The sequence below is a fragment of the Chrysemys picta genome, chromosome 1 (genome assembly GCF_011386835.1).
Source record: "Chrysemys picta bellii isolate R12L10 chromosome 1, ASM1138683v2, whole genome shotgun sequence".
In the NCBI taxonomy this organism is placed as follows: Eukaryota; Metazoa; Chordata; order Testudines; family Emydidae; genus Chrysemys; species Chrysemys picta.
In genome coordinates this window covers 47836637-47864262 of record NC_088791.1, presented here as the reverse complement: position 1 = coordinate 47864262, position 27626 = coordinate 47836637, and the positions used below count along the sequence as shown (strand labels likewise).

At 43.9% G+C, this 27626-nt stretch overlaps 2 protein-coding genes across 17 annotated transcripts in view; one reads left to right on the top strand and one right to left on the bottom strand.

Moving 5' to 3' along the window:
* The window catches only part of ST7 (suppression of tumorigenicity 7), a 216389-nt gene that overhangs the window by 49529 nt on the left and 139234 nt on the right, over nt 1-27626 (top strand). The gene's annotated exons all lie outside the window — the stretch shown is intronic.
* Nucleotides 1708-26949, bottom strand: LOC122172518 (uncharacterized). Of its 8 annotated transcripts, none has more exons than XM_065565861.1 (5): nt 24617-26949; nt 23338-23380; nt 22627-22771; nt 15790-21391; nt 14545-15189 (listed from the first exon to the last, which is right to left on the bottom strand). In XM_065565861.1, the coding sequence occupies exons 4-5, from the start codon at nt 16328-16330 to the stop codon at nt 14687-14689; spliced, it is 1044 nt and encodes a 347-aa protein (XP_065421933.1). In that variant the 5' UTR covers nt 16331-21391; nt 22627-22771; nt 23338-23380; nt 24617-26949; the 3' UTR covers nt 14545-14686. The 8 variants fall into 8 exon arrangements, 7 of the variants coding, with proteins under 7 accessions (XP_065421933.1, XP_065422030.1, XP_065421718.1 ...); XM_065565958.1 differs by having other exon boundaries at nt 22627-22735; XR_006172895.2 differs by lacking the exons at nt 14545-15189; nt 23338-23380 and adding an exon at nt 1708-2133 and having other exon boundaries at nt 21125-21391.

Below are 27626 nucleotides of genomic sequence, written 5' to 3'. Positions count from 1 at the left end.
ATTTCCAGTGTAGTTAGCATAGAACCCTGTTTGCAGCTGGCCATTAATCAGGAACGGTAACATGCTGGGCTACCCGGTGATCATGCAGTCTTAACCCTAAAGAACTTCATTCTTTCCGAGGGTTAATTGATTCACTGTGGCAGCTTCCCACCTCCTCTGACACAATCCCTGATCAAGGTCAGGAAAGAAAAAAAAAAGCAGAATTTGCTCTTTGATTTCTTATGTTTTTCAAGTAATTTTTCCTGTATTACTGACTTTAATTTCTGTTGCTCTTAGGATGACTAGATGTCCCCATTTTATAGGGACAGTCCCGATATTTGGTGCTTTGTCTTATATAGGCACCTATTACACCTCCACCCCGTCCCAGTTTTTCACACTTGCTATCTAGTGTTGCTGTATGCCTATTTGGAGATCCCAATCACAGGTATAGAAACAAAATGCCTAATATTTGAGTTGAGTATAATCACAACATGTTAGGAATTCAGAGGCACAACTTGTGTGTGTGCAAATATACACATTAACATACATTACGGAAAAAAATCTGTGGTGTTTTGGTATTTTCTTTCAGAGAATGTGTGCCACATAGTTGCAAATTCAGTAGTAAATCCTATTATTCATTTTGATGGGCCTCTTTTGTTTCATAAAGTATATAATAAATGACAAGCACCTTATCTGTTCCACAGGACTTTTTGATAAAGTCACCCATGTGCTATCTGGTTTGCTCTGACAACAGCTGTGGTTGCTTTTGTTTCCATGGTGCCCAGATTATTGAATGTAAAAAGGGTGATTTGAGCTAGTGTTACAACCACCAGTTACTTCCCAGAACGGCCTGTCAGGGCTGACGTATATTGTGTAAAATAAAAAAAATTAAAAATTGGTTGTTGCAGTGAATTTCAGGCTGTAGAGCTGAACATGGGTTGTGCATTGCCCCACCCCTGCTAGCATAGGTGCCACAAAGCGCACTCACCAGCAGGTGACTTACAGAATTAAAGCCAATCAAGTCAGGCATTGCAGGGGTCTTTCATCCATCTCTTCTTTCTGAGCCCTCATCTTCCTTTTGTTTAAATTTCTTTCTTTTCCCTTGTGTTTCTGTCTTTGGCCTTCTCTACATCAGGGCACAAGGACCTTTAACAAAGGGGAAGGTCTGAGACATCAGTGTTATGGTTGGAATTGGAGAGGACCTACTGTCACCTAGTCTGAGCCCCTCAATCATTATGGGAGGATAGTTCAGATTATTCCTAAAGCGTTCCTCGTGGTTGATTGTGCAGTGTAGCCTTGTATAATGGGCTTGGTCGTGTTGTTACAAAGAATAGTAATAATCACAGAACAAACTTTAAGAAAAAAAAGTAACTGAAGACCAATTTTTTAAAAGTCTAATTTAACCAACTATCAGGGGGAAGGAATAGCTCAGTGGTTTGAGCAGTGGTCTGCTAAACCCAGGGTTGTGAGTTCAGTCCTGGAGGGGGGCCAATTAGAGCTCTGGGGCAAAATCAGTACTTGGTCCTGCTAGTGAAGACAGGGGGCTGGACTCAATGACCTTCCAGGGTCCCTTCCAGTTCTAGGAGATAGGTATATCTCCATATATTCTACTTAAAAAAAAAGAGAGAAATTAGGCCTCTTTTGCCTTTTATTTTAATTTTTCTTCACAAATCCTAAAGGCAGTGAGTGACAGCAGTGTAGCTATCAGGCTATAGAATTTTCTATCTTGCTAGAATAATATTGTTTGGCTCATTATACTTGCATTATGTTTAAAAAAAAAAAATCCAGCCCCACCACAAGCTTGAGAACAATACATAAGCAAGCCCTGCCATCTGTCCAAAAAGCATGAAATTGACAGTAAGATTTTTATCACAGCTGTATATATGGTAATAGAGTTAAGAATTATAGCTTTCATATTTCATCTTGATAAAATGATTCTCTCTCTTTTTTTTAATCTTGAGGATTTTATTTTAACAAATATGTATACAAGAAGCAAACTCTGGGCTTTAAAACCCTATTTCTGCCCACATTCAATATGATTGTCCTTTGGCTTTAAAAGTCAAATGTAGTGACCTATTCTGTGATTTTCTGACAGCAGTCAGCAGCTCAATAAAAGAAGAGATGATAATTGGAGAAACGCAGGCATGTTCTTATCTGCTCATGGAGGAAGGAAAAGAAAGACAAACATAAGGCTATGCTCATTATTTTGCTTGTAAAGATGGGAAACAACCATGTAATAACAATTATTATTAGTTATATAAGAGTACAGTCTTAAGCAAAAATCACACAACCGGCCCACGCAAACAGTTAAAAAATATTTTAACCTGAGCACCACATTCTCCTTGCAGTTGTTCTCACTATTTTGCATTAGTTGCCTCAAATGCTTTGTGTTGATCTGTTTTCAGCCATATGGCACCATGTTATTATATACAGCAGGGGTGCAAACTCCCATCCTGTGACCCTATCCAGCGGACTGGATGGATTTATCTGGTGGTTGTTGTTTGTTTGTTTATTAGAATTGCCGTGACTGTTTCAGATTCTGCAGAATGCAAAATGTTCTTTGATAAAAAGTTGGTGTTAGTCTTATTCCTATGAATAGTATCTTTTTATACATGAAATGAAGTTGTGCTGTTATAGACAGAACTATCTCTGAAAATTTGTGAACAGCTCCCATGCATATCAATCAACCCTGAAACCTAAGTGACCTATTAAGAGACAGCATTTCCAATAACATAGCTATGCAATAGTGTGTCTGATTTGCAGATGCAGAAGCCACACTTGTGCATGCAAGTAAAATAATTACACAGTTGAAAATAGACAAATAAGGAAAGGACAGAAATAGCAGTGATCCTAACTTGCCCTATATCATTTTTCCCCACTGCAGGATACTGAATGTAACAGTAACTTTCCTAAGTAATACATAGCTCCCACTCTTACCCCGTGACCTGCACATGGATGGTCCCCTCTGCACATGGTTCATTACCATGCCTAAGCAGAAGGAGTGGGGCCAGCTGGCTTTGCAGCAGCAGTCCCCACATTTCCCCTGAGATAAGCTGTTTGTTTGGTGAGAGGGAGCAGGCAGCCCCCACTGCTTGCAGTGTAATACCTCCCCCTCATCCCCTTTGCGGCTGGGCGAGGGGGGGCTCATCTTGAGTGCAGCTGCAGCCAGGGGAGGCCCTGACAACATGGCTCAGTTGAATCTGTGCTGTAAGGGAAAAGAGAGGGATAATATGGGATGTTGGGGCCCTAGGACCAGCACAGAGGCACTGGGATAGCTAGGATCTGCACCATGTGTGAGTCAGACACTCTAGGCAGAACAGTTCAGGAGTAAAATTCATAAAGGGAATCTTAAACTACCTCCCCTTTCAGCCCTCTTCCATGGATTCTCATGTGGGAGGGGGCTGGTCAGACCCTTAGTTTTATTTCAGAGGGGCCACATTCTAGACCCAGTCTTCTGCCCATCTTCCCGTTGTCATGATTGGTAGATTCGCTGTGGATGGAGGGTAATATAGGTCACTAACTTGGTAACGCCAGCCCGTAGACCATAATCAAATATGGACTTTGGAACTCTTCACAAAATGTATTTGACTTCCCTGGTCTTTGGCTAATATAATGTAACTATCTGGAGCTGTAATGCAAGAGAGCTCATTCAGATTTACAAAGACAGTATTTGGACATCAAGTTTTCTGTACAATAAAACAAGCTGTATTGTGAAACTGAAGGGAAATGGAGACAAAGGAGTCAAACTTTCCTTTCACATACAGTTAAATACCATCCATTAAATTTGCCATACAGGTGGCTAAACTAGTGTCTTGCTTTAAATTCTGAATCTTCCAGAATGTATATAAATCTGAGAAATATGTCTGTGGTCACAAAACTTAGGTACGTGGTGACTTTTAACTGAGCACTTTCAATATTCCTCACTCAAGTATTCATTCATTCATTCATTCATTCATTCATTCATTCAGTGTTTCATTTTATGAGTCAAAAGACTCCACACGTGGCTGTGGAGGAATGAGACCATATTTTCAGTACTGGTGTTGCTTTATGGTGGTAGTAATATTATAACGTATTGGTCACACTACACTGAGTGTTTTGTAGAAAGGGAAAGTTATAATGGAAAGTTATCGTCAGGGCCAGCACCAGCTTGACAAGCAGGTACTTGGGGCGGCCGCTTGGGAGAGGGGTGGCACGTCCAGCTATTCGGCGGCAATTTGGCGGACGGTCCCTCACTCCGGCTCGGAGTGAAGGACCTCCTGCTGAATTGCCGCCGCAGATCGCGATTGCGGCTTTTTTTTTTTTTTGGCTGCTTGGGGCGGCCAAAACCCTGGAGCTGGCCCCTGGTTATCGTTCCAAATTGAACCACTGAGGGAAAAGTTCATCATGGCTCCCCATCTGGCCGACTAGCATTCTCCATTCTGGAAAGATAAGAGAGAGGGGTAGAGACAGGAAAGCTGACCTGGGAAAACATGAGACACATAAACTAGGTGTGTGAGGATATTACTGGTCCTTCCAGCATGACTGGGGGATTTCTTCCTTTATTGGGTAAACTGTTGGACATTCAGAGAAGCTAACCTCAAGAGGGCTGAGGACAGATCAAAGCTGGGAAGAGGTCTGAGAAGACAGGAAAGTTTTGTCCAGGGAAGTTAAAGAGCACTAGGAGAAGTTACTCTGACTTTGAGTTTTATTGTAATCAAGTTCTCAATTCAGTGTTTCTGTGCCTGTGCATTCCTCTCAATTCTCTTCCCGTCAGAGTGCAGTAAGTGTGGAAGTTCCACTGAGATAATTGATTTTATAGGTAGACTCTCATAACAAAGAATCAATGACTGACAGACAAACAGGAGACCTTACTGTTAGACATTAAGAGAGGTCTTTATCACCTTAAACTGGACAATCTACATGAAGTTGTCACATACCTGGGAGGAGGAAAACCAAGCATTGTAATCTAATTGGATGACGTGTTGATCACTTAGGGCTTGTCTACACTTACCAGGGGATCAACGAGCGATGCATCGGTGATCAATTTAGCGGGTCTAGTGAAGTGTCGCTGATTTTTGTTTATATCCGTGTGTGAGCAGAGTGGTTCAGGGGCCCAGAGAAACCCCTTTGGATGTATTACTGTGCCTGATAGATGTGCAGCAAAGTATCATTTCTTCATCTGACCGAGCCAAGACAGCTGTGACGTATCATCCACAGCTAAATTTTACAGGCAATAACCACAGGACTCTGGAGTGATAATATCTGGGCTGAAAAGAGGCAATAATTGGAAGTTTGAAGTGCTCACATGCTAGGGTGATGGGCATCAAAATAAACCCGAGATAGGTGGATGTAGGGAAGATCCTAAAGGTAGTCCGGCATCTTGCTTGAGTGCATGAACCTTGTTTATTTTAATGAGATGGAACATCAGCAAAAGATGGGATGCTCAGGCAGAGCCCATTCAGGAAAATGAGTGCTGTTCAGCAGAGTGAGGCAGGCAGCCCAAGCAATCCTGAGCCAGCCACACCAGTGGCCTCAGATCTATCTAGGTACTTATCTGGCCCACTTCATGATGATAGGGGTCTGGAGCACATGACTTATGAGGAGAGGCTGAGAGAACTGGGATTGTTTAGTCTCCAGAAGAGAAGAATGAGGGGGGATTTGATAGCAGCCTTCAACTACCTGAAGGGGGGTTCCAAAGAGGATGGAGCTCGGCTGTTCTCAGTGGTGGCAGATGACAGAACAAGGAGCAATGGTCTCAAGTTGCAGTGGGGGAGGTCCAGGTTGGATATCAGGAAAAACTATTTCACTAGGAGGGTGGTGAAACACTGGAATGCGTTACCTAGGGAGGTGGTGGAGTCTCCTTCCTTGGAGGTTTTTAAGGCCCGGCTTGACAAAGCCCTGGCTGGGATGATTTAGCTGGGAATTGGTCCTGCTTTGAGCAGGGGGTTGGACTAGATGACCTCTTGAGGTCCCTTCCAACTCTGATATTCTATGATTCTATGATTCTATGATATCGGAGTGCCTCCGATTAATGACTGTTGATTCTTGCAGTACCCTGTGAGACTGTGAGTATTAGCCCTGTTTTCTGGCCAGGGAACTGAGGCACAGAGTAAGTTGCCCGAGGTCACAAAGAAGTCTGTGGCTGAGCTGGGAACTGAATCCCGCTCTCCTGGCTCCCAAGGTAGTATTGGTAAAGATAGTCCAGTCGCAAGGGTTGCTGTGAGGCGGTTGAAGGGATAAAGCATATTACCCCTCCGTCAATTAAAACCACTTGTTGAACTTCTGGGAATGGGAAAAAAATCTTGACTTGAAGGAAGATTCCTCTTTTTTTTTTTTTTTTTTTTTTAAAGGAAGGGCCTGAAGTGCAACTCAGTTTGCCCAATCATAGTACATGATTTGTGACGGCAGATAGCATTCCTTGTAAGGAAATAGCTACTGGAGAGGCCTGTGATTTGTTTAAATGTCATAAAAGAAGTTTTGAATTTAGAGAATGAAAGAGTACCATTTCCAGTACATCTTCATATGTTCAAAGGGTAGGAGTAGTACTTAGGCGCAGAATCAAACAGTCATAAACTCTGGTCTGCTTAATCTGCAGAAGCAGAAAAGGAGGATAGATCTTTTAGCCTGAGAACAGGCAGGAGGATATCATAGTCCCTTTGAGCTGCATGACCCAGATAGAATGTGCAGTACATACACGGCCTGCGTCACCCTGTCTGAGCCAGGAGTGGAAGCAAAGGGGATTCGTGTAATTTCAGAACAATTAATAGTAGCTCTGTACCCAGCTAATAATATAGCCACAGAACCTTCCAAACCCTCTGCTTTCTCTGAGCTGGGAACCCTGCTTGACCTCTCTCACTAGATCCTGGAGCAGCAAGGGACAGTTTCACAAAATGCTGTGAGAAGAGCATACAGCACTTGTGAATCAAACAAAGGGAATATATGAGGATGGACATAAAATGAGCAGATATCCACCCAGTTTACTGGAACTACTATTATAACATCATTTCCTAGACCCCAGTCTGGGAAGGTCAAAAGCCATAATGAAATCCTTTCCTGATAGAAAGGATAAAACCATTGTGCTCCCAGTGATTTGTAGACAGAAAAAGCATAGGACATTGAGACTCTATATTGATTTATGGAGAGTTAATGTATAAAACGATACAGATAGACATTTTCTTCCCAGGACAGTGGAAAATGAATGGCTTTACTGTACTTGATCAAGGTAAAGGTTATGCCTAGAAGTTTGAGTGAAGATGCTCATAAGCATTTGTAACACCACAGGAAAGATGAGTGGACTTTTGCATTCCTTTGAGTTGAAAAATGCTCTCTATCTGCTTTCCACTATTGCATGGACAAGTATTTGGTGGTTTCCAAGATGATCTATGAATCCCATTTTTAGAGGACATTCTGTTGTACAGCAAGGGTATTGAGCAATATATGAAAAACGAAAGGAAAGTGCTTATCAGATTGCAAGACTCTGAAATAAAATTAAAACCTGGTAAGTGTGACCCCTTTGAGAGCGAAGTCTAGTATCTGGGAAGTGACCTACTCTATCACATGAAGGGTACTGAGGTGATGCTCAAGGCATGGCTGCAGTTCAGTTTGAAGCAGAAGAAACCAGAAGCAATGCAAGAGATACAAATAAGCCTGTGAGTTTCCTGAGATAACGTTGTGGGTTCACTGGGGACTCTTCTCATATTGTTCAGCCCTTATATCACCTTTGCAAAGGACCTAATGAATAGGGAAAGAGCCAGAAGAGAGGGAGAAAATGAACCCTTGTCACTTACCTTCTGCGCAGAAAGTCTATAGACCAGGAAGCCACCAGGAGGTTTTGAAGAGATTATTGGACAATTTGTCTATCCCCTGGTGCTAACCTATCCCATGTTCAACCAGCTATTCATTTTCCAAATTGATGCTTTGGCCTAAGTGCCAGGGCCATATTGTATTGTGAATAATTGCCTCTGGGTCATGATGTCAGGCAGAAAAGAACTATCTCTTGCGTTCATGGAAGTAAGAATTATTGGCTTTGAAATATGTTGTTACTGACCAATTTAGGGATTACCTGTAGATGGCTAAATGTGGAGCACACGCAATTACAATAACCCATTGTATGTTATGACTACTGCAAATGTAAATGTTGCAGGGTATCAGTGAAAATAGTGGGTTTCAAAGCTCCCATACCACACCCATCCTTCCACAAGGAAACTCAATTAAACAATTTAGCAGAACACTGTTAGCAATCTTACGAACATTGACTGGAGAACCAAAGTCAAACTGGAAGGGCTATCTACACCAAAGAGTGCATGCTTATGCTTATTCTCCATTTTCCCTGCTGTAGGGATGGTCTTCAGTGTGACCCATAGATAACCTTTTTTAACTAGGTACAGAGTAAGCAGATAATTATTATATTAGCTATGGATGGAGGGAACAACTGAATAGAGCCTATGAAAATCCGCAAGGTCTGGGTAGTCAGATGGATAAAACTCAAGCACAAAGGCAAAAAAGGGAAGATATTGGAAGCAAGGAATTCAGTGGGATATCAAATGAATAAATAAGTTGGATACAGACACAGCCTTTAGTACACTATCCTGAAAATCAATTACAGCTACCACTCCCTAGCAGAACTGCCTGGGGCTGCTCCAGTCCGTGGGGATATATAGCTTCAGTGCTCAGGAGACTGAATTACATATATAGGAGCAGCTATCAGTGATTAGGCATTGGAGAGAGCAGTGCCAGAAGAAATGGGCATTCAGAAGTCTTTACCTAGTGCCTGATAGGGAGTTCTGTTCATGGATGTGGATTGCCTGCCTGGGCTCCTGGATTATACTAGTTGAACCTGATTGCCAGTGCATTTGTCTTTTATATGGAGACTACTAGTCACAGCATGCAGTACTTTATCTGGATCCAAGAAGACTTCATCTTGATCAAGATGGTGCATTGCATGCTTGATGACTGCAGTCTCTGTGGGCCCCAACTCTATTAGAGATGCAAGTGGCTGCAGGTTGCCTTTGGTCACCCCATTATAGGGTTTACAATTAATTGAGCTGCTGGCGTTTAGTTATTTGTTAGCTCCAATTAATTATTTTCTTTGTAAAATTCAATGCACAAAGACAGGAAGAAAACTAGGTTAAATTTTGGTTCTACCATCTTTATGGGTATCCCATTAAACACAGTCTTCCTATGAACACAAATAAATCTGACTTTTTTATAATCCAGAATGTCAAATCAATCACCTCAATGTTTGAGAAAGTCAGTGCTGCTAGCCTCAGAGATTCAAATGCAAATTTCTACATTCTTACTCTACCTGGGTGAAAACAACATATTCTTTTATTCACTTCTAGGTCACTGCTTCAAAACCGTTCCAGGTTAAAGTTGTGACTGTGTCTTCACTAGGAAGAAACTCCCTAGGATTTACATCCACCAGCTAACCTGGGTTAAAACTGCAACAGATTTATCTTCACTAGGATTGTAACAGAGTTTAGTTAACATGGATTAAAAGTACACCATTTTCCCAAGTGAAGGTGAAGCCTGAAAATCACTGCCTTGTGGTACACTATTGTATGACTGATGTGAAATTTGGGTCTTAGCTGCTTTCCTACAAATATCCACTTGACAAAAACATCATCTCTGGCAATCCTTATTATCAGCATATGTAGCGAGGCCAAGGATTTGAATGCACATGAGAATGAATTACCCACTCATCTCTAGAAGTGGTCTTTTCAGAATGGGTTGGGCATGTTGTCGGCAACATGAGGAGGCAGATATTGCTATCCATGCAGCACCTGTTCTGTAGTTAAAGTTCAGTACCCCATGCTGTCAATTTCTCGTGAGCTGGAACATAATTTTTAAAAGTCAGTTTTTATTGGTGACCAGTTGATCAATAATCCTGACAGTGTCAATGATTGGACTAATCTTTGCTCACTGACTGAAATTTGACAACTAATCCCATTTCTGCTTCAGAAGTCAAAGAAGTAACTTCCTAATGGGAAGAGAAAAAAAAATCTCATGCCTTAGGCCTTGTCTATACTATGGGGGGAGATCGATCTAAGTTATGCAACTTCAGCTACGTGAATAACGTAGCTGAAGTCGACATACTTAGATCTACTTACCGTGGGGTCCTCACTATGCTATGTCGATGGGAGACGCTCTCCCGTCGACTCCGCTTACGCTTCTCGTTCAGGTGGAGTACAGGAGTCGACGGGAGAGCGATGGGCAGTTGATTTTGCAGGTCTTCACTAGACCAGCTAAATCAACCGCTGATGCATCAATTGCCACACTTCGATCCCCCAGTAAGTGTAGACAAGCCCTTAGACAAGACCAAAGTACTGGGCCATGCTCCTTGTGCTGGATTATATGAGAGCCTTTAGAAGTGATTTGATCTGTTGAAAGAAGAGAATGAAGAGGCCCAGTGAGGTAACAGCAGATTTTATCAATGAATATATTTCAAAGTGAAAACGAATCTGTACAAAATTGTGATTGACAATCATCCCAACACTTTTTATTTATATCAGTTCAGACTGATATACATAAAGAATGGATAGCTAGGGAGAAATCTGAGGTGTGACAAAAACATGTTAGGTCACTTATGTGGGATGGTGGGATAACTGCTTGGGATCTGATTATCCCAACTTGTTTGTTTAATTCTTTTGTGTTAGCAGTTTTTTAAAAAAGGGAGTGGAGCAATAGCCACTAGCACAAGTAGAATAAGTTTTCTCTTTTCTTTAAGAGCCTGTTTTTTCTAATCCTTTGCGTATCAGCCAAGTTAAATGATGTTGGGCTGAAGTCTGGTAATGTTTTCAACTTTCATACAAATTATTTCAACAAATTACTGCAAAATGCTGTACCTATGGTACAGATCAGCTCAGACAGATTTAGATGTGACTGATGTAGTACAGTGAAACCTGTCCTAAGATCACAACAAGGTTCAACAAAAATTGGTTGATTAACAGACCGTCTTCTCATAAGAGTGGAGTAGAATTGTACTCGGTGCATGTGGTGATATTTGGGCTGGTCTCTTAAGACAGGAGGTTGATTAAGAAGGTTGGTCTCTTCTATAGGATTCAGTGTCATTCCCGTTGTCTTAAACACTTGTTTGCATGCAGAGCTGCACTGGTTAGCAGAAGGTGTGACTTTAAACCAGTATAGTTAAACCAGCGCCAAAAGCTGTATGGACACTTTAAACCAGGTTTAGCTTAAATTGACGTCTACACTATGAAATTAGTTCGAATTTATAGAAGCCGGTTTTATTGAAATCGGTTGTATACAGCCGATTGTGTGTGTCCACACAATAAAATGCTCTAGGTGCTCTAGTCGGCGGACCGCGTCCACAGTACAAGGCTAGCGTCGACTTCCGGAGCATTGCACTATGGGTAGCTATCCCACAGCTATCCCACAGTTCCCGCAGTCTCCGCCGCCCCTTTGAATTCTGGGTTGAGATCCCAATGCCCGGATGATGCAAAACAGTGTCGCGGGCGGTTCTGGGTACATGTCGTCAGGCCCCTCCCTCCCCCGTCACAGCAACGGCAGACAATAGATTCGCGCCTCTTTACCTGGGTTACCTGGGTTACCTGTGCAGACAACATGGAGCCCGCTCAGCTGAGCTCACCGTCACCATATGTCCTCTGGGTGCCGGCAGACGTGGGACTGCATTGCTACACAGCAGCAGCTGCTAACTGCCTTTTGGTGGTAGACGGTGCAGTAGACTGGTAGCCTTCATCGGCGGTCTGGGTGCTGGCAGCCGTGGGGCTTGCCTTTTGGCAGTAAATGGTGTATTACGACTATTAGCCGTCCTATTACAAGTCGGGTCATCGCACGTTAGCAGAGTCTTCCCCGAGCAGCCGATTGTGCAATAGGCCTGAAGACCATCGTCATACGCCGCCCCGTATTTGCTGCCAAGCACCCAGAAAGATGCCGAGGGCTATCAGTCACGCTGCACCGTCGTCTTAAGATGTAAAAAATAGATTTGCTCTGTATTCATTTGCTTCCCCCTCCCTCCGTCAAATCAACGGCCTGCTAAGCCCAGGGTTTTCAGTTTAATCTTTGGGGGGAACATTCTGTGTGACAGTTGTTTGTGTTTCTCCCTGATGCACAGCCACCGTTCTTGATTTTAATTCCCTGTGCCTGTACGCCATGTCGTCATTCGGCCCGCCCTCCCTCCTTCCCCTAGTCCGTCAGGTACTACGTTTGCGCCACAGCTCAGAGAGCCGAGAAGCGGTTCGCGCCTTTTCTTTGAATTCTGGGTTGAGATCCCAATGCCCGGATGATGCAAAACAGTGTCACGGGCGGTTCTGGGTACATGTCGTCAGGCCCCTCCCCCCTCGTCACAGCAACGCAGACAATAGATTCGCGCCTTTTTACCTGGGTTACCTGTGCAGACAACATACCACGGCAAGCATGGAGCCCGCTCAGCTCAGCTGAGCTCACCGTCACCATATGTCCTCTGGGTGCTGGCAGACGTGGGACTGCATTGCTACACAGCAGCAGCTGCTAACTGCCTTTTGGCGGTAGACGGTGTAGCATGAGTGATAGCCATGGGGCTGGCAGCCGTAGGGCTGCATTGCACCAGCCCTTTGCCAGGCGATGGTATATTATGACTGGTACCCGTTGTCATCGTATTGGTGTGGCTGTCAATCATGGCCACCTGGACAGACATGCTACTGTTTCGATGATGATGGCTACCAGTCGTAATATACTATTTTCTGCCAATTGCCCACTATTGTCTGCTAAGCACCCAGAAGAGGCTGAGGGCGATGCTGGGTGCTGGCGGACGTGGGGCTGGCAGACGTGGGGCTGCATTGCTACACAGCAGCAGCCCCTTGCCTTTTGGCAGATGATGGTATTTTATGATTGGTATCCGTCATCGTCATACTGGAGAGGCTATCACTCATGCTGCACCGTCGGCTGCCAGCTTAAGATGTAAAAAATAGATTTGTTCTGTATTCATTTGCTTCCCCTTCCTCCGTGAAATCAATGGCCTGCTAAGCCCAGGGTTTTCAGTTTAATCTTTGGGGGGACCATTCTGTGTGACAGTTGTTTGTGTTTCTCCCTGTTCCTGTACCTGTACGCCATGTCGTCACTCGGCCCTCCCTCCCTCCCGCCCTCCCTCCTTCTCCTGGTCCATCAGATACTACTTTCGCGCCTTTTTTCTGACCAGGCGCCATAGCTAGCACTGGGATCATGGAGCCCGCTCAGATCACCGCGGCAATTATGAGCACTATGAACACCACGCGCATTGTCCTGGAGTATATGCAGAGCCAGGACATGCCAAGGCGAAACCCGGACCAGGCGAGGAGGCGATTGCAGCGCGGCGACGAGAGTGATGAGGAAATTGACATGGACATAGACCTCTCACAAGGCACAGGCCCCAGCAATGTGGAAATCATGGTGTCACTGGGGCAGGTTGATGCCGTGGAACGCCGATTCTGGGCCCGGGAAACAAGCACAGACTGGTGGGACCGCATCGTGCTGCAGGTATGGGACGATTCCCAGTGGCTGCGAAACTTTCGCATGCGTAAGGGCACTTTCATGGAACTTTGTGACTTGCTTTCCCCTGCCCTGAAACGCCAGGATACCAAGATGAGAGCAGCCCTCACAGTTGAGAAGCGAGTGGCGATAGCCCTGTGGAAGCTTGCAACGCCAGACAGCTACCGGTCAGTCGGGAATCAATTTGGAGTGGGCAAATCTACGGTGGGGGCTGCTGTGATCCAATTTGCCAGGGCAATGAAAGACCTGGTGATAGCAAGGGTAGTGACTCTGGGCAACGTGCAGTCAATAGTGGATGGTTTTGCTGAAATGGGATTCCCAAACTGTGGCGGGGCCATAGACGGAACCCATATCCCTATCTTGTCACCGGAGCACCAAGCCACCGACTACGTAAACCGCAAGGGGTACTTTTCAATGCTGCTGCAAGCCCTGGTGGATCACAAGGGACGTTTCACCAACATCAACGTGGGATGGCCGGGAAAGGTACATGATGCTCGCGTCTTCAGGAACTCTGCTCTGTTTCGAAAGCTGGAGGAAGGGACTTTCTTCCCGGACCAGAAAGTGACCATTGGGGATGTTGAAATGCCTATCGTGATCCTTGGGGACCCAGCCTACCCCTTAATGCCATGGCTCATGAAGCCGTACACAGGCAGCCTGGACAGGAGTCAGGACCTGTTCAACTACAGGCTGAGCAAGTGCCGAATGGTGGTGGAATGTGCATTTGGACGTTTAAAAGCGCGCTGGCGCAGCTTACTGACTCGCTCAGACCTCAGCGAAAAGAATATCCCCATTGTTATTGCTACTTGCTGTGCGCTCCACAATATCTGTGAGAGTAAGGGGGAGACCTTTATGGCGGGGTGGGAGGTTGAGGCAACTCGCCTGGCCGCTGATTACGCGCAGCCAGACACCAGGGCGGTTAGAGGAGCACAGCAGGGCGCGGTGCGCATCAGAGAAGCTTTGAAAACGAGTTTTGTGACTGGCCAGGCTACTGTGTGAAACTTCTGTTTGTTTCTCCTTGATGAACCCTCCAAACCCCCCCCCCCCCCGACCCGGTTCACTCTACTTCCGTGTAAACCAACCACCCCACCCCACCCTCTCCTCCAGCTTGCAGAGGCAATAAAGTCATTTTTTTTAACATTCATGCATTCTTTATTAGTTCCTTACAGAGGTAGGGGGATAATTGCCAAGGTAGCCTGGGATGGGTGGGGGAGGAGGGATGGAAAAGGACACACTGCATTTTAAACCTTTAAGTCTTATTGAAGGCCAGCCTTCTGATGCTTGGGCGATCATCTGGGGTGGAGTGACTGGGTGGACGGAGGCCCCCCCACCGTGTTCTTGGGCGTCTTGGTGAGGAGGCTATGGAACTTGGGGAGGAGGGCTGTTGGTTACACAGGGGCTGTAGCGGCGGTCTCTGCTCCTGCTGCCTTTCCTGCAACTCAACCATACGCTCGAGCATATCAGTTTGATGCTCCAGCAGATGGAGCATTGCCTCTTGCCGTCTGTCTGCAAGCTGACGCCACCTATCGTCTTCAGCCCGCCACTTGCTCTGTTCTTCCCGCGATTCAGCCCGCCACCTCTCCTCTCGTTCATATTGGGCTTTTCTCATCTCCGACATTGACTGCCTCCACGCATTCTGCTGTGCTCTATCAGCCTGGGCGGACGTCTGCAGCTCCGTGAACATCTCGTCCCTCGTCCTACGTTTTCTCTTTCTAATGTTCACGAGCCTCTGCGAAGGAGAAACATTTGCAGCTGGCGGAGGAGAAGGGAGAGGTGGTTAAAAAAGACACATTTTAGAGAACAATGGGTACACTCTTTCATTACAAGGTCGCATATTTCGGCTTGCAGGCAGCCATCGTAGGCCACAGTGTTTTGGCTTTTTTAACCTTCTTAACATGCGGGAAAGGTTGCAAACAGCAGCGCATTTCCCATATCAAGGATGAATTGGGTTGTCCATTTAAAATGGGGTTTCAATGTAAAAGGAGGGGGCTGCGGTTTCCCGGTTAACATGCGGCACAAACACAAGTAAACCACCCCCCCCCCCCCACACACACACACGATTCTCTGGGATGATCACTTCACCCCTCCCCCCACCGCGTGGTTAACAGCGGGGAACATTTCTGGTCAGAAGAGCAGGAACGGGCGCCTCTGAATGTCCCCTTAATAAAATCACCCCATTTCAACCAGGAGAGCTTTCTGGAGATGTCCCTGGAGGATTTCCGCTCCATCCCCATACACGTTAACAGACTTTTCCAGTAGATGTACTGGCCGCGATTGCCAGGGCAAAGTAATCATTAAACACGCTTGCTTTTTTTTGGTAATGTTTACAAATAGTTACATAGTTACACTCACCAGAGGTCTCCTGTGTGCCCTGAGGGTCTTGGGTGAGTTCGGGGGTTACTGGTTCCAGGTCCAGGGTCACAAACATATCCTGGCTGTTGGGGAAACCGGTTTCTCCGCTTCCTTGCTGCTGTGAGCTACCTACAGTACCTCCATCGTCATCTTCCTCGTTCCCCGAACCGTCTTCCCTGTGTGTTTCTCCAGTGAGAGAGTCATAGCACACGGTTGGGGTAGTGGTGGCTGCACCCCCTAGGATCGCATGCAGCTCCGCGTAGTAGCGGCAAGTTTGCGGCTCTGCCCCGGACCTTCCGTTTGCTTCTCTGGCTTTGTGGTAAGCTTGCCGTAGCTCCTTAATTTTCACGCGGCACTGCTGTGTGTCCCTGTTATGGCCTCGGTCCTTCATGGCCTTGGAGATCTTTTCTAATACTTTTCCATTTCTTTTACTGCTACGGAGTTCAGCTATCACTGCTTCATCTCCCCATATGGCGAGCAGATCTCGTACCTCCCGTTCGGTCCATGCTGGAGCTCTTTTGCGATCCTGGGAGGACTCCATCACGGTTACCTGTGCTGATGAGCTCTGCGGGGTCACCTGTGCTCTCCACGCTGGGCAAACAGGAAATGAAATTCAAACCTTCGCGGGTCTTTTCCTGTCTACCTGGTCAGTGCATCTGAGTTGAGAGTGCTGTCCAGAGCGGTCACAATGAAGCACTGTGGGATAGCTCCTGGAGGCCAATAACATCGAATTCCGTCCACACTACCCCAATTCCGACCCGCAAAGACCGGTTTTATCGCTAATCCCCTCGTCAGAGGTGGTGTAAAGAAACCGGTTTAAAGGACCCTTTAAGTCGAAAGAAAGGGCTTCGTTGTGTGGACGTGTCCAGGTTTAATTCGGTTTAACGCTGCTAAAGTCGACCTAAACCCGTAGTGTAGACCAGGCCTAGGAAAAGGTTTAAAGTAGCCCTAATAAGCCACTCAAACTGAAATGAGTGGCCACAGAGGTGGTTGCCCCAGTTTAACTACAGCACTGTTCCAAAGCCCATTGAAGTAAATAGATTCCAATGGACTTCAATGGGCTTTAGATCAGACCCTGATTCACTTGCACTGACAATAGGCCTGGAGATGAACCTGCCTTCCATTAGCCAAATCCACCTTGGGCAAGACCAAACCCCAACTAAAGAGTTCTTGAAACACTTTCTTTTTTTCAACCTAAATTAAATCAGTTGAACAGGGCTCCTATTTCTCTAGCCCCTGAATTCCACTAAGTAAGTTCCAAAAAGCTTTTTTCTAGAGGGAGCAGCAAGCAGAACCTTCTGTACAAGGCTGGAAAATGTGGAGGAAAATACAGCAACTTCTTTTTTTGTTCATATGTTTTACTCAGAGAGTAATTGATGGCAGGAAGAACACCTTCCAGCATCATGGTACCTACAAGGAAAATGGAGATTGCCTTACTGTTTCTTGGAGCAAATAGGAACATGTACTAAAAATCATTGAGAGTGAGACAAACTGGATTGTAGATGGTTTTTGTAAATTGCTTGTGGTGTGGATATTTTCAATGGCTATTGCACAAGTAATGGAAGAGTTTGGGAGGTATTCTGAGTGAGCTTGATGTTGTTTTCTATTCTCTGGTCCATGTAAAAATAACAGCACAGATTTACTAGTTGCTTATTTCTGAAAAATCTTTGTGAGATGTAAGTGCATCTTTCACTGATAAAACACCAGTTTCCTAACTCCTGTTGTAATGTCATACGTTCCAAACAAAACAGCAGCTTGTGTTACTACTCTCTTTTTTTACTCCTTCACGTGCAAGGCCATGTTTATCTCTCTGTCTGCTACCTGTGATAGAAACGTGGTTTGAAGTTCATATCTACCAAAGATGAGCTACATTTTCTAAGCACAACAAAGTAATTTAAATCAATAACTTTGATTTCTTTGGTCTTGTGACTTGAAGTCAGGCCTTTGATGTTACTTGCGCAGAGTTAAGCTTATTTATTTAGAGCACATGGTAGAAAAGATTTCCAGATTTACAGCTGGCGGTGTTTACGTTATGCCCCCAGATGATTGTTGTTATTATTACTTCTTTGTACCGAGGTGGCACCTAGGAGCGCCGGTCATGGACCAGGACCCCTTTGTGCTAGGCGCTGTACAAACACAGAACAGATGGTCCCTGCCCCAAAGACCTTGCAATCTATGTACTGTGTTGTGTATAATTATCAAACTAGAGCTGGTTTGGAAAGGTTTACACTTTTGCTGAAAATGGGGAAAAATCACAAAAAAATACTTTCTGACAAGCTCTAAATCCAAACCAAACCAAAAAATACGAGTGACCGGCAGGCAACTGAGCTGTGGAGACTTAAGCAGGCATTTAGGAGAGCAAGCTCACACTGGAGAAGGAGCAGCAGAGTGAGGGAGCTACATGTGGGGGGCAGAGGGTTGTAACCATGACACCAACACTACCTATCCATATTATCTTCTCGCAGCTTTGGTGGGGATGCACTCCTCCATCCCTCTTTTTATACTCACTGATTTCCCTGTTTTACACATCTCTCTCTCTATCTTGACTGTCCTCTTTTTTTCAACTAAAACACCAATTTAAGAGCCTCGCATTTTCTTTTTCACCCAGATGGTATCCTCTGCGCAACTGGGAACAATCTGTGCTAAAAATGAATGGGCACAAGCCCAAGACTGTAGACTCACTCGCAAGATGATCCTCCTTCTGTGTTACTTCAAACTAAATTCATATTGGGGCATACGTTTGCATTAGCATGAGCATACCCGAATGGAATTGCAGAATAAGAAAAAAAAGAAACGGCCTAGTGATGTTTTGTTTTAGCCTGGCTTGCTCTTAATCCTGCTAGCCATTCAGCCTGGATGGTAGCAGTAAGCCTGAGTACCAGCTGTGCCTTGCCATGTGCTGCTGTGTTATTTCCAGCTTCTGTGAAAATGAGGCATTTCCATTTAATTTGCATTTTTCTCTTTTTATCGAACAAACAAATGAGCACAGCAAATGCATTTATGTCCCCATTAGTGATGCCTCCCCTCCATTCAGCTACATATACTGTATGACCCCTTTCAATCCGTTGCTTTCTTTACATTTTCTAACATCGTGTAGTTAAAAGAAAATGACTAGACATCCTGTAGTCCATGGAATATCCCCGGTTATTGATTAGATCTCCTGCAGTTTTCAGCTGTGCTTTTGGCATTTGTGTTCTGAATGCAGATTCTCGGTCACAAACGTATTCACCAATCCAGAGGCGTTACTGGGAAGTGGATCTACTGAACACTAAGACAGCTCTGCTGGAAAGTGTCCTTAGCACAAAAAATCCTTGTATATTTAAATATGTATTAGGAATTTGTCAAAAGATCCCAGTATTTGGTTTGCCTTTGTTTTTGCCCAGCACTTTACATTTAAGGGACTAGTGCATTTTGCCCTCTGAAACAATTGTTACCCTTCCCTTACTATGATATGATCAACTACTGGAGGTTTCCTGCCTAATCTTTTATTCTCTTTCCTCTTCTCCCTTTGTTGCCACCGAAGACCTGGTGGCCTGACTGCCTCCATTGAGAATATCAGTTCCTACTTGTGAATACACGCGGCCTCCCTCTACCCATCTTCACATCCTTCAGCAGGGAATGCATCCAGATAGCCAATAGCTACGCTAGTCCCACATGAAGCACTCACAGTGAGATGAAACAGAAATCTGTGGTTTGAGATTGATCTAGCAAAACATCAGATAAATGCCAAATGGGCTAAGATGAACAGAAGGAGAATCAGCCCTTCTGTGACTGCTATGCTCCGCACAGTTGAATCTGATGGTGTCGTCCTTTCTCCTTCTGCCTCACATACCTTCTGCAGCAGTTCCTAGTACCTTCACTCATGCCCTGAGAACTTCCTGCCAAGTTTGATTTCTTCACATCACAGGACAACAGAGAACTACCAAAATATTGCTCTCCCCTATTGAGAGAGGCTGGCATAGAAAGCAGATACTTCCCCCACCCTCAGTGGTCTGATACCCTGATATATACCTTCCTTCTTCTTACTCTGCTAGCCACATCTGCAAGGAAAATCAAGACAGATTAGCCCACTGATCTTGGCAGCATCACAACAGTTTGGTTTCCCCATCTTTGAGAGATTTCACCCTGCAGACCATGGATGCACTGTGTGTGGAGGATCTCCTCATTCAGTAACTGATTAGGGACCGAAGACAGCAAATCAACACTACCATCCCAGACACTGTACAAAAGAACATTCTATAAAACATAGCTAGCTGCTTGAAGAAGCTGGGACAGCTTCCACTTACTTCATACTGTAAGAGGTTCTACACCTGGAGTGTGAAGAACATTGTCCCAAGAATGTAACTTGCCAGATCCAGATCTGAAGAAACTTTCAGTTATGAACTACCTAGACTTTCCTGTCACTAGCTTTTGCAAGGTCTTAAATCTTAACTCCAAGTGGCAGAATCTGACGTTCTCAAGATATCTAGGGGACAAGGTCACCAAGCATCTCATTATTTCCAGATTCTTAAGATCAGTTTCCAGGCTCAGACTGTGTTCCAAATTCTAGTTGTAACATATTTTTATTCTGGACTTTTTTGCATCATGCCTTTCTATCTGTAAGAATCTTGGTGCTCTATTGTCTGTTACAACCAAGGTTGCATGCCAGATAAGTCACCTTGGTGTGAAGAGTGAGGCTAATTAAGTGAAATAACTATGAAGAAGGCAATTTTCCATCTTATGGTGGACAAAGTAGTTTTAGGGATAGCAACCAAACCTATGGCAAAGAGCAATTTGGTTGCCTATTTGACTCAAAAAGCATCTTTATCCTTGTCATTGAAGTACTGGCACCCCATAGAATGCAACTTCATTCTCTAGATGGCAGGTGGGCTTGCAAGTATTTCCTGAGTCAAACTGAACCCCTTCAGAAATTAGATGCCTTATTTGTCCTTGTCTAGAGCCACTGGCAAGGAACTAGAGCCATGAAAATAGGTATATCTCGTTGGATATGGTGACTATTTCAGAAGCTTAGAGAAAAGCCAATAAAACTCCTTCCACTGTGACTCAAGCCCACTCTATGGGTTGCATGGCAGAACTCTGGGCAGAGGGAAGTTTCATCTTATGATTCGATCTGCAGAGCAATCATTTGGTTAGTGCTATCTTCCGTACTTGACCAGATAGAGATGTACTTGTCAACTGATTTGGCCTTTGGTGATCTGGTCTTGCAGGCTCCATCGGTCACTCATATTTTATATCTTTATCCATCCATTTCTAATCTAGTACCATTCGCAAATTTCCAATAGTGCCCCTGGACTGGTTAGTGAGGCTGAATATATTGGACATTGTAGTTTCTTACTTGAAAATTAGTTTTCTTATAGCATACCCATCTCCCCAGGCTGGAGGATCCATCCCTTGTTAGCATAGCTTTCTGGTTTTGATACGTAGGTGGATATGTAAGTACATTTCTTTAGAATCATTTTTTGGATTATTTTGCCAGGCATCTCCATAAGAGTTTTTGGCTCCATTAAAAGTTTTCAGCAAGGCTTGCCTCTATTTTCAGTAGGTGGTTAGGACTTCTCAGTAGGGCTTCCAGCGTAGTGGTGTGCGTGCTAGCAGAAGATCACTTTAATAGGTAAGAAATAGAATTGCCATCTTTATTATCATTTCATTACTAGAAACTCTTTAGCCCAGGGGTCTCAAACACGCGGCCCGCGGGCTGCATGCGGCCCTCGGGGTGATTTTCTGCAGCCCGCGAGCCCCTCGCAGCCCCCCCACCCTCCCCCAGTGTTCACCAGAGTGGCGGCCAGACGTGCACCGGGAGCAGGGCAGGCTCCCTTCCTGCCTGCCCTGCCCTGCGCAGCTCCTGGAAGCGGCTGGAACGTGGGGAAGGGGGGGTGGAGGGGCTGTGTGTTTCTGTTGCTTGAAGCAGCGCCCCCAGCAGCTCCCACTGGCCGGGAACAGGGAACCGCGGCCAGTGGGAGCTGCTGGAGGCGGTGCCTCAAGCAACAGAAACACACAGCCACTCCACCCCCGCTTCCCCACGTTCCAGCCTCTTGCGGGGGCAGGGCAGGCAGGCAGGCAGGGAGCCTGCCCTGTCCCAGTATGCACTGGGCCAGATCCTGCCCCCTGAACCGTTCCTGCAGCCAAACCCCCTGCCCTGAGCCCCCTACTGCACCCTGACCCCCTGCCATACCCTGCACCCCTCTTGCACCCTGACCCCTGCCCTGAACCCCCCTGCCGCACCCTGACTCCTTGCTGTACCCCTCACCCCTCCTGCACCCCACACCCCAACTCCCTGCCCTGAGCCCCCACCACACCCCACACCCCTTCTGCACCCCCTGGGGGCAGGGAGGGGGCAGAGTTGGGGTGGGGATTTTGGGGAGGGGGTTGGAATGGGGGCAGGGAAGAGGTGGGGCAGGGCCTCATGGAAGGGGTGGAGTGGGGGCGGGGCCGAGGGCGGCAGGGGGGGAGGTGTCAGTAATGCGGCCCTCGGGCCAATGTACTAGTCCTCATGTGGCCCTCATGGTCATATGAGTTTGAGACCCCTGCTTTAGCCTAAATAAATTTCTATCCAATGCAAAGTTTCTTGCAATTCCAGTAACAAATTCCTTCTGCTTAGAACAAGATTTAAAAGTTGTTTAGGAGCAACTACCTACCTTGAGCTGTAGCAGCATTGGCAGAATATAGCTGCTGTGCCTGCAGTTGCCATGAGGAGCCAAAGCCAATGCAAGAGTTTATTCTGCAGTTATTTATATAACTATTTGTATCCCATGTCTTTGTGATGATCATGACTGTATCATTCAGGAATAAGATCCCATGCACATTTTGATTTTAAAACAAAATGATAAAATATCTTACCTTTTAACTGATATCCTGCATCCGAAGAAGTGGGCTGTAGTCCACGAAAGCTTATGCTCTAATACATTTGTTAGTCTCTAAGGTGCCACAAGTACTCCTGTTCTTTATCCTATCACAAAACATTTCAGAGAGGGTCAACTGTAAACTAAAAGGAAAAGAAAGTTTTTATGGAGTGATGTAAAGAGAAGAACTGAGTGAAGTGTACAGATTTGGGTAAATTTAAATGGAAAGAGGGGGTCCATCCTGCCTTAAATAGTTTTTCAAACAAATATGTGTTAGATGTAAGTCCACCAAAATTTGGTACCCGAGCAATCAGTACACATTTTTATTTGCGTATCATACTTTGATTACAGTTATTCTTTCATATTCCAGGACAAAGTCCCTTCTTTGTCATTGATTCGGTTCTATTATTATTTCAAGAGAAAAGAGTGAATACAGATGTTTTTGTTTTGTTTTTAATTGCATTAATTTAAGTCTTAAATGTATACTTTTCATTTTTTAAATGTATTAAGCCTACATTTAACAAACATGTATATTTTACATTCTTTGACAACATTCTTCCTGGGCATTAAATGATTTGAAAACAATTTAACTCATTAAACTGCCTGTGTGCAGTGTCTTGGTTCAAATTATAGTTCTAAATGACATCATAAATTTTATATATTAGCAAGCATTAGGCATAGGCATGAAATGTAATATATTGTAACTCACCTCTTCCTTGTCAGACAGCTGAGCTAAGGAAAAGAAATATCTCCTGAATGAAATTAGTCAGAGTTACTTCCTGGAAAGCTGTTAATGAGGCAAAAAATGTCTGTCGTGCTGTCTGATAATTATTCACTTTTCCATTGGATTATTAATGCCGAGACTAATGGGCTAAGTTTATCCCCGGCATAATTTCACTGATTTCAGTGGAGTTATTTCAAGGATGAATTTGTCCCTGTTTGGGCTTGAGGAAAAACACACTTTATTGTTATGCTGCCATACTCCATTCAGCTGAACGCTGCTGTTGGAATCTATACAGCAAGTTAACTAGGAGTATGGCCCTGACAATTTGAAGTAACGAAGCTTTATCTTTCAAGATGATATGTATCCTTTAAATTTATCTTCTGTATGAGTTTTTTTTCCCCCTAGAGAGAAGAACAATACTTTTATCTTCATAGGAATCAAAGCATATTCATACAGTTGCCATTATAGTCAAGTTCCTTTGAAGGTGGGTGCCTATAATTCTGTTTAATGTATAGGTTCTTCTGTATATTTTATATGGAATTGATTGGAGTTGCTCATTGTAATTTCTGCTAGTTTCACTGCAGAACTTTTTACAATGCTAGAATTGGTACTTTATTATAAAAAGGGAGATAATGGACCAGATCCCATCCGCTCAAAGAGCTTCACCTTTCTACATAGGAGGAAATGTGGCTGCATCTGCCACATTTTACATATTTCCTTGTACTGTCACTACTTATACTATAATCACCCAACATAACGATCCTTTTTACTGTTTTACTGTCTCTCATAGATTTGCAGAATATGATTAATATGTTGAACAGTAGGACATATTGGAATGCAGTGAGCCAAATTTTGAGCTCAGTTCCGCAGATGTAAATCCAGAGCTTCAGAGGAGCTAATTTAGATTGACATTTGGTTTAGATTACTAGATTATAAAATTAGAAAGGGCCACTGTGATCAATTAGTCTGACCTCCTGTATAACACAGACCTGAAGACATCCCTGAATTAATTTGTGTTTGAACTAAAGCATCTATTTAAGAAAAACATCCAGTCTTGATTTAACAAATGCCAGTTATGGAGAATCCACCACCATACTTAGGAAGGTATTCCAAAGCTTAATTATCCTCACCGTTAAAAATGTGTGCCTTATTTCCGGTGTAACCAAGAATAGAATCTGGCCTCTTGTCTTTTTTTTTTTTTTATCATTACTACAGATATTATGAAGATTAAAAGGATCTAATAGTGAACGTTACATATACTCACTGAAAGATGCAGGGGGAGTGGAATATTTCATGACTTTGAGCCCACTTGCCATCATAAAAAGGTTCCATGTATGTAATCTGATGGCTTTTAAATAAAAGTCCATTCTTCTCAAGTGACAATTCTATTTTTCTAGCCTGGGTCAGAAGGTACTATTATAGGGTTTGGGGCCCTATTTCGTTTGTTATAAGGGGTGGGAGAGAAGAATTTCTGCTGGATCAAGGAAACTATATAACAAAGGAATCTGAATGGGTTACTACCAATGGGAGATTTTGAATACTTATATGGGAGTGGAAGGCTTCTGTGCTGAGCACTCACCAGTAACAGAGTGTCTGAATGTTGCCATGGATATAGCAGCAACAGATGTAGTCATGGACATTATTGCCAAGAAGCTTAAAAGGAGAAAGGGAAGGGGATGAGCTTGGAAAAACAGTGTCGTATAGTAAAGGTCAGATGAAGAACACCTGAGAATGCAGTCTCTTTCCTCTCACAAAAGACAAAGACTTGTACTGGTTATGCCGATTTTCCAGTATAATTATAAACAACTACAAATGCTATAGCTATATTTATAGCTAAATGCCATGCTATAGCAGCAGAAAAATCACAGAAAAAACTAACCCAACAAAAGTCACAAAACCAACCATAGAGGAAAGAAATCAGTAGGGTTGTTTAATACTCTGTTGTTTTACAGCCAAGCAGACAGCCAAGCTAATACTTAACAAATTTTTGTATCTAGGGGGCAGAAGTGTTTACCTCTTCCGTATCCCCACGTATGTACAGCAGTCATAGGAATGTCTCTATGTCAGTTTGCTAGAGTACATTGTGTCCTACAAGCACAGAGTCAGTGCTGATTAGCAAAGGGTGTTAATGAGTGGAACAGTTGACAGACACTTCTTGACAGAGTCCAGATTTATCATCTCTGTGACACATGATCTCTACTGTTCCATGGAGCAAAAATCCTGCAGTTAGTCAAGAACCTGAGAATTCCAGAGTATTTTATGCTGCTGAAGAATTATCGGACCAATTCCCCATTGTTACCTAAGCTATCCCCTTACAATCACCTTTTTTAAATGCACTTCTTTTGAACTGTGCTTTGTTTAATTTTTGCAGCCTGGAGAATAAAAACTAGAAAATGTGTCAGCATTATTATTAAAAGTCATGGCTACAGATGGAGATGGTGCTTTGCAAATAGTTGGAAAGTCATCTTAACGACCATCAGGAATAGACATTTTAATGTGTCTTTTTAGTGAAAGTAGACATTGAAGACATTCATCCAAGGGAGCTTCCAGCTCACTTTGGTGAGTGCAGGTTCCAGTTTGGAAATAAAATTGGATGTGACATTATGCATACCAGGCTTGATATGATTTGGATATAGGCCTCAGTAGATTTAACATTCAACTGTTACTTCTGATAGTCATCATACAGTACTGTACATTTAATGCTGGAAAGTTTAGGATAATCTATGAGCTTTAATAAAAAGGTTGAGAGTGAAATCTATTGACTTAATGGAGCCAAGATTTCACCCTAAATCTCTTAGCATGTTATATTTGTTAAGATGTCTGTACTTAATTATCTATTAAGGGGGGTTTGTGAGATGATGGCTGTGTAATGATTTAGTAGCTTTTTTTGTTTCATGCAGCATACAATTATTGGATTTTGATTTTTGATACTTCACTTGTTGGGTGCTCAACCTGAAACCTTAAAGGGGCTGGATATTCTAATGGTGTGTCCACTCCTCATCCCTTTCTGAAAATCAGGCCCTTTTAAGGTGTCTTAGTTTGAGCTCCCAAAATCACTAGTCACTTTTGAAAATCTTGGCCCATATTTTTCACTTACTGAACTGAGAAGAAATATTTTCTCATCCAAACTTGCTGTTGAACTTGCCCTGTTAATAATTTATTTAGCAAACTACATTTTTATATCCAATTTATATTGTTCCAGATTGCAGCAAAGTTATAAACGTAGGCAGCTTTAGTAAATATTGACTTAGCATTTCCCTATTCCCTTTGGAAACAAATGACAGAAGTAGTACAGTAAGTGCTAAGATTAATACATCTCAAATACTTGCAATTGCTCTTGTATAATATTTCATAATCTTGACTGCTATAGTTGCTGGTACTTTTTACCTGGACTTAGTAATAATGGACAGAGTTGGAATTATTTGTAGGCAATATCATTATTTTTAACTTAAAAGTGACCTGTTAGAAAACAACATTGAGTTTGTGCCTTGTTTTTAGTTCCTTTCAATTAACCATTCCATAGATTTCCCAAAAGTACAGCATGAAAGCCAGAAAAGGGCAGTGGAAAAATACTGTTTACAAACAAACAAACAAAAAAGAAAACCTTTTCAGGCCTTTGTTCAGCATCATAAATAAGCAAAAAGAGCATAAACCCAAGCCATAGGTTTGATTGCAGTACACCACCACTATATCCTCAACATGAGAGAGGAGGGAGAACAATCACCGTGGGGTCAGCCCAGCATTCTAACAGAAGATAGGAACACATTGCAAGGAGATGGACACCTAGAAGGCAAACTGAATTAGAAATAGACTCCTGTGTGCAGCCTGTGCCACTAATGAAACACAGAGTTCCATTAGCCCTGGTGGAGCTGTTGAGGAAGGAACTGGCAGGTCTGTGAAGAAAAAGCATTACACTATTCCAACTAGCACAGAGTAGATCAGCAGCCTAGTAGTGGTGAGAAAACCTTCAGGTAAACTGAGGAGCTGCATTAGGAGTGCATTAGCTGCACTTAATAGAGTATTGAAAAGAAGTTGCTACCCATGAGCAGGACATGCTGCCTGATTTATGCAGGGTAAATGTGTTCACTGTTTGTGGTGTCAAGAATGGTTTCTGGTATACTGAGCTACATGAACCATCCAGCCATCTACCAACCATTGCCACACCTTTGTGTAGGTAGTGCTGCATAGAGTGGTGCAAGTAGAATTTATTTCTTACCTGTACGCTGCGCATAGGCGACTCATGGGAGGGACACAAAGGGGGGGGACACTAGCTA

Bases quoted from the DNA above. Each gene is read 5' to 3' on its own strand.
- LOC122172518 (XM_065565861.1), bottom strand. From the start codon at position 16,330: ATGGAGTCCTCCCAGGATCGCAAAAGAGCTCCAGCATGGACCGAACGG. The intron at 15,190-15,789 runs GTGAGTGTAACT...CTCCTCCGCCAG, and splicing joins GGGCACACAGGAGACCTCTG to CTGCAAATGTTTCTCCTTCG.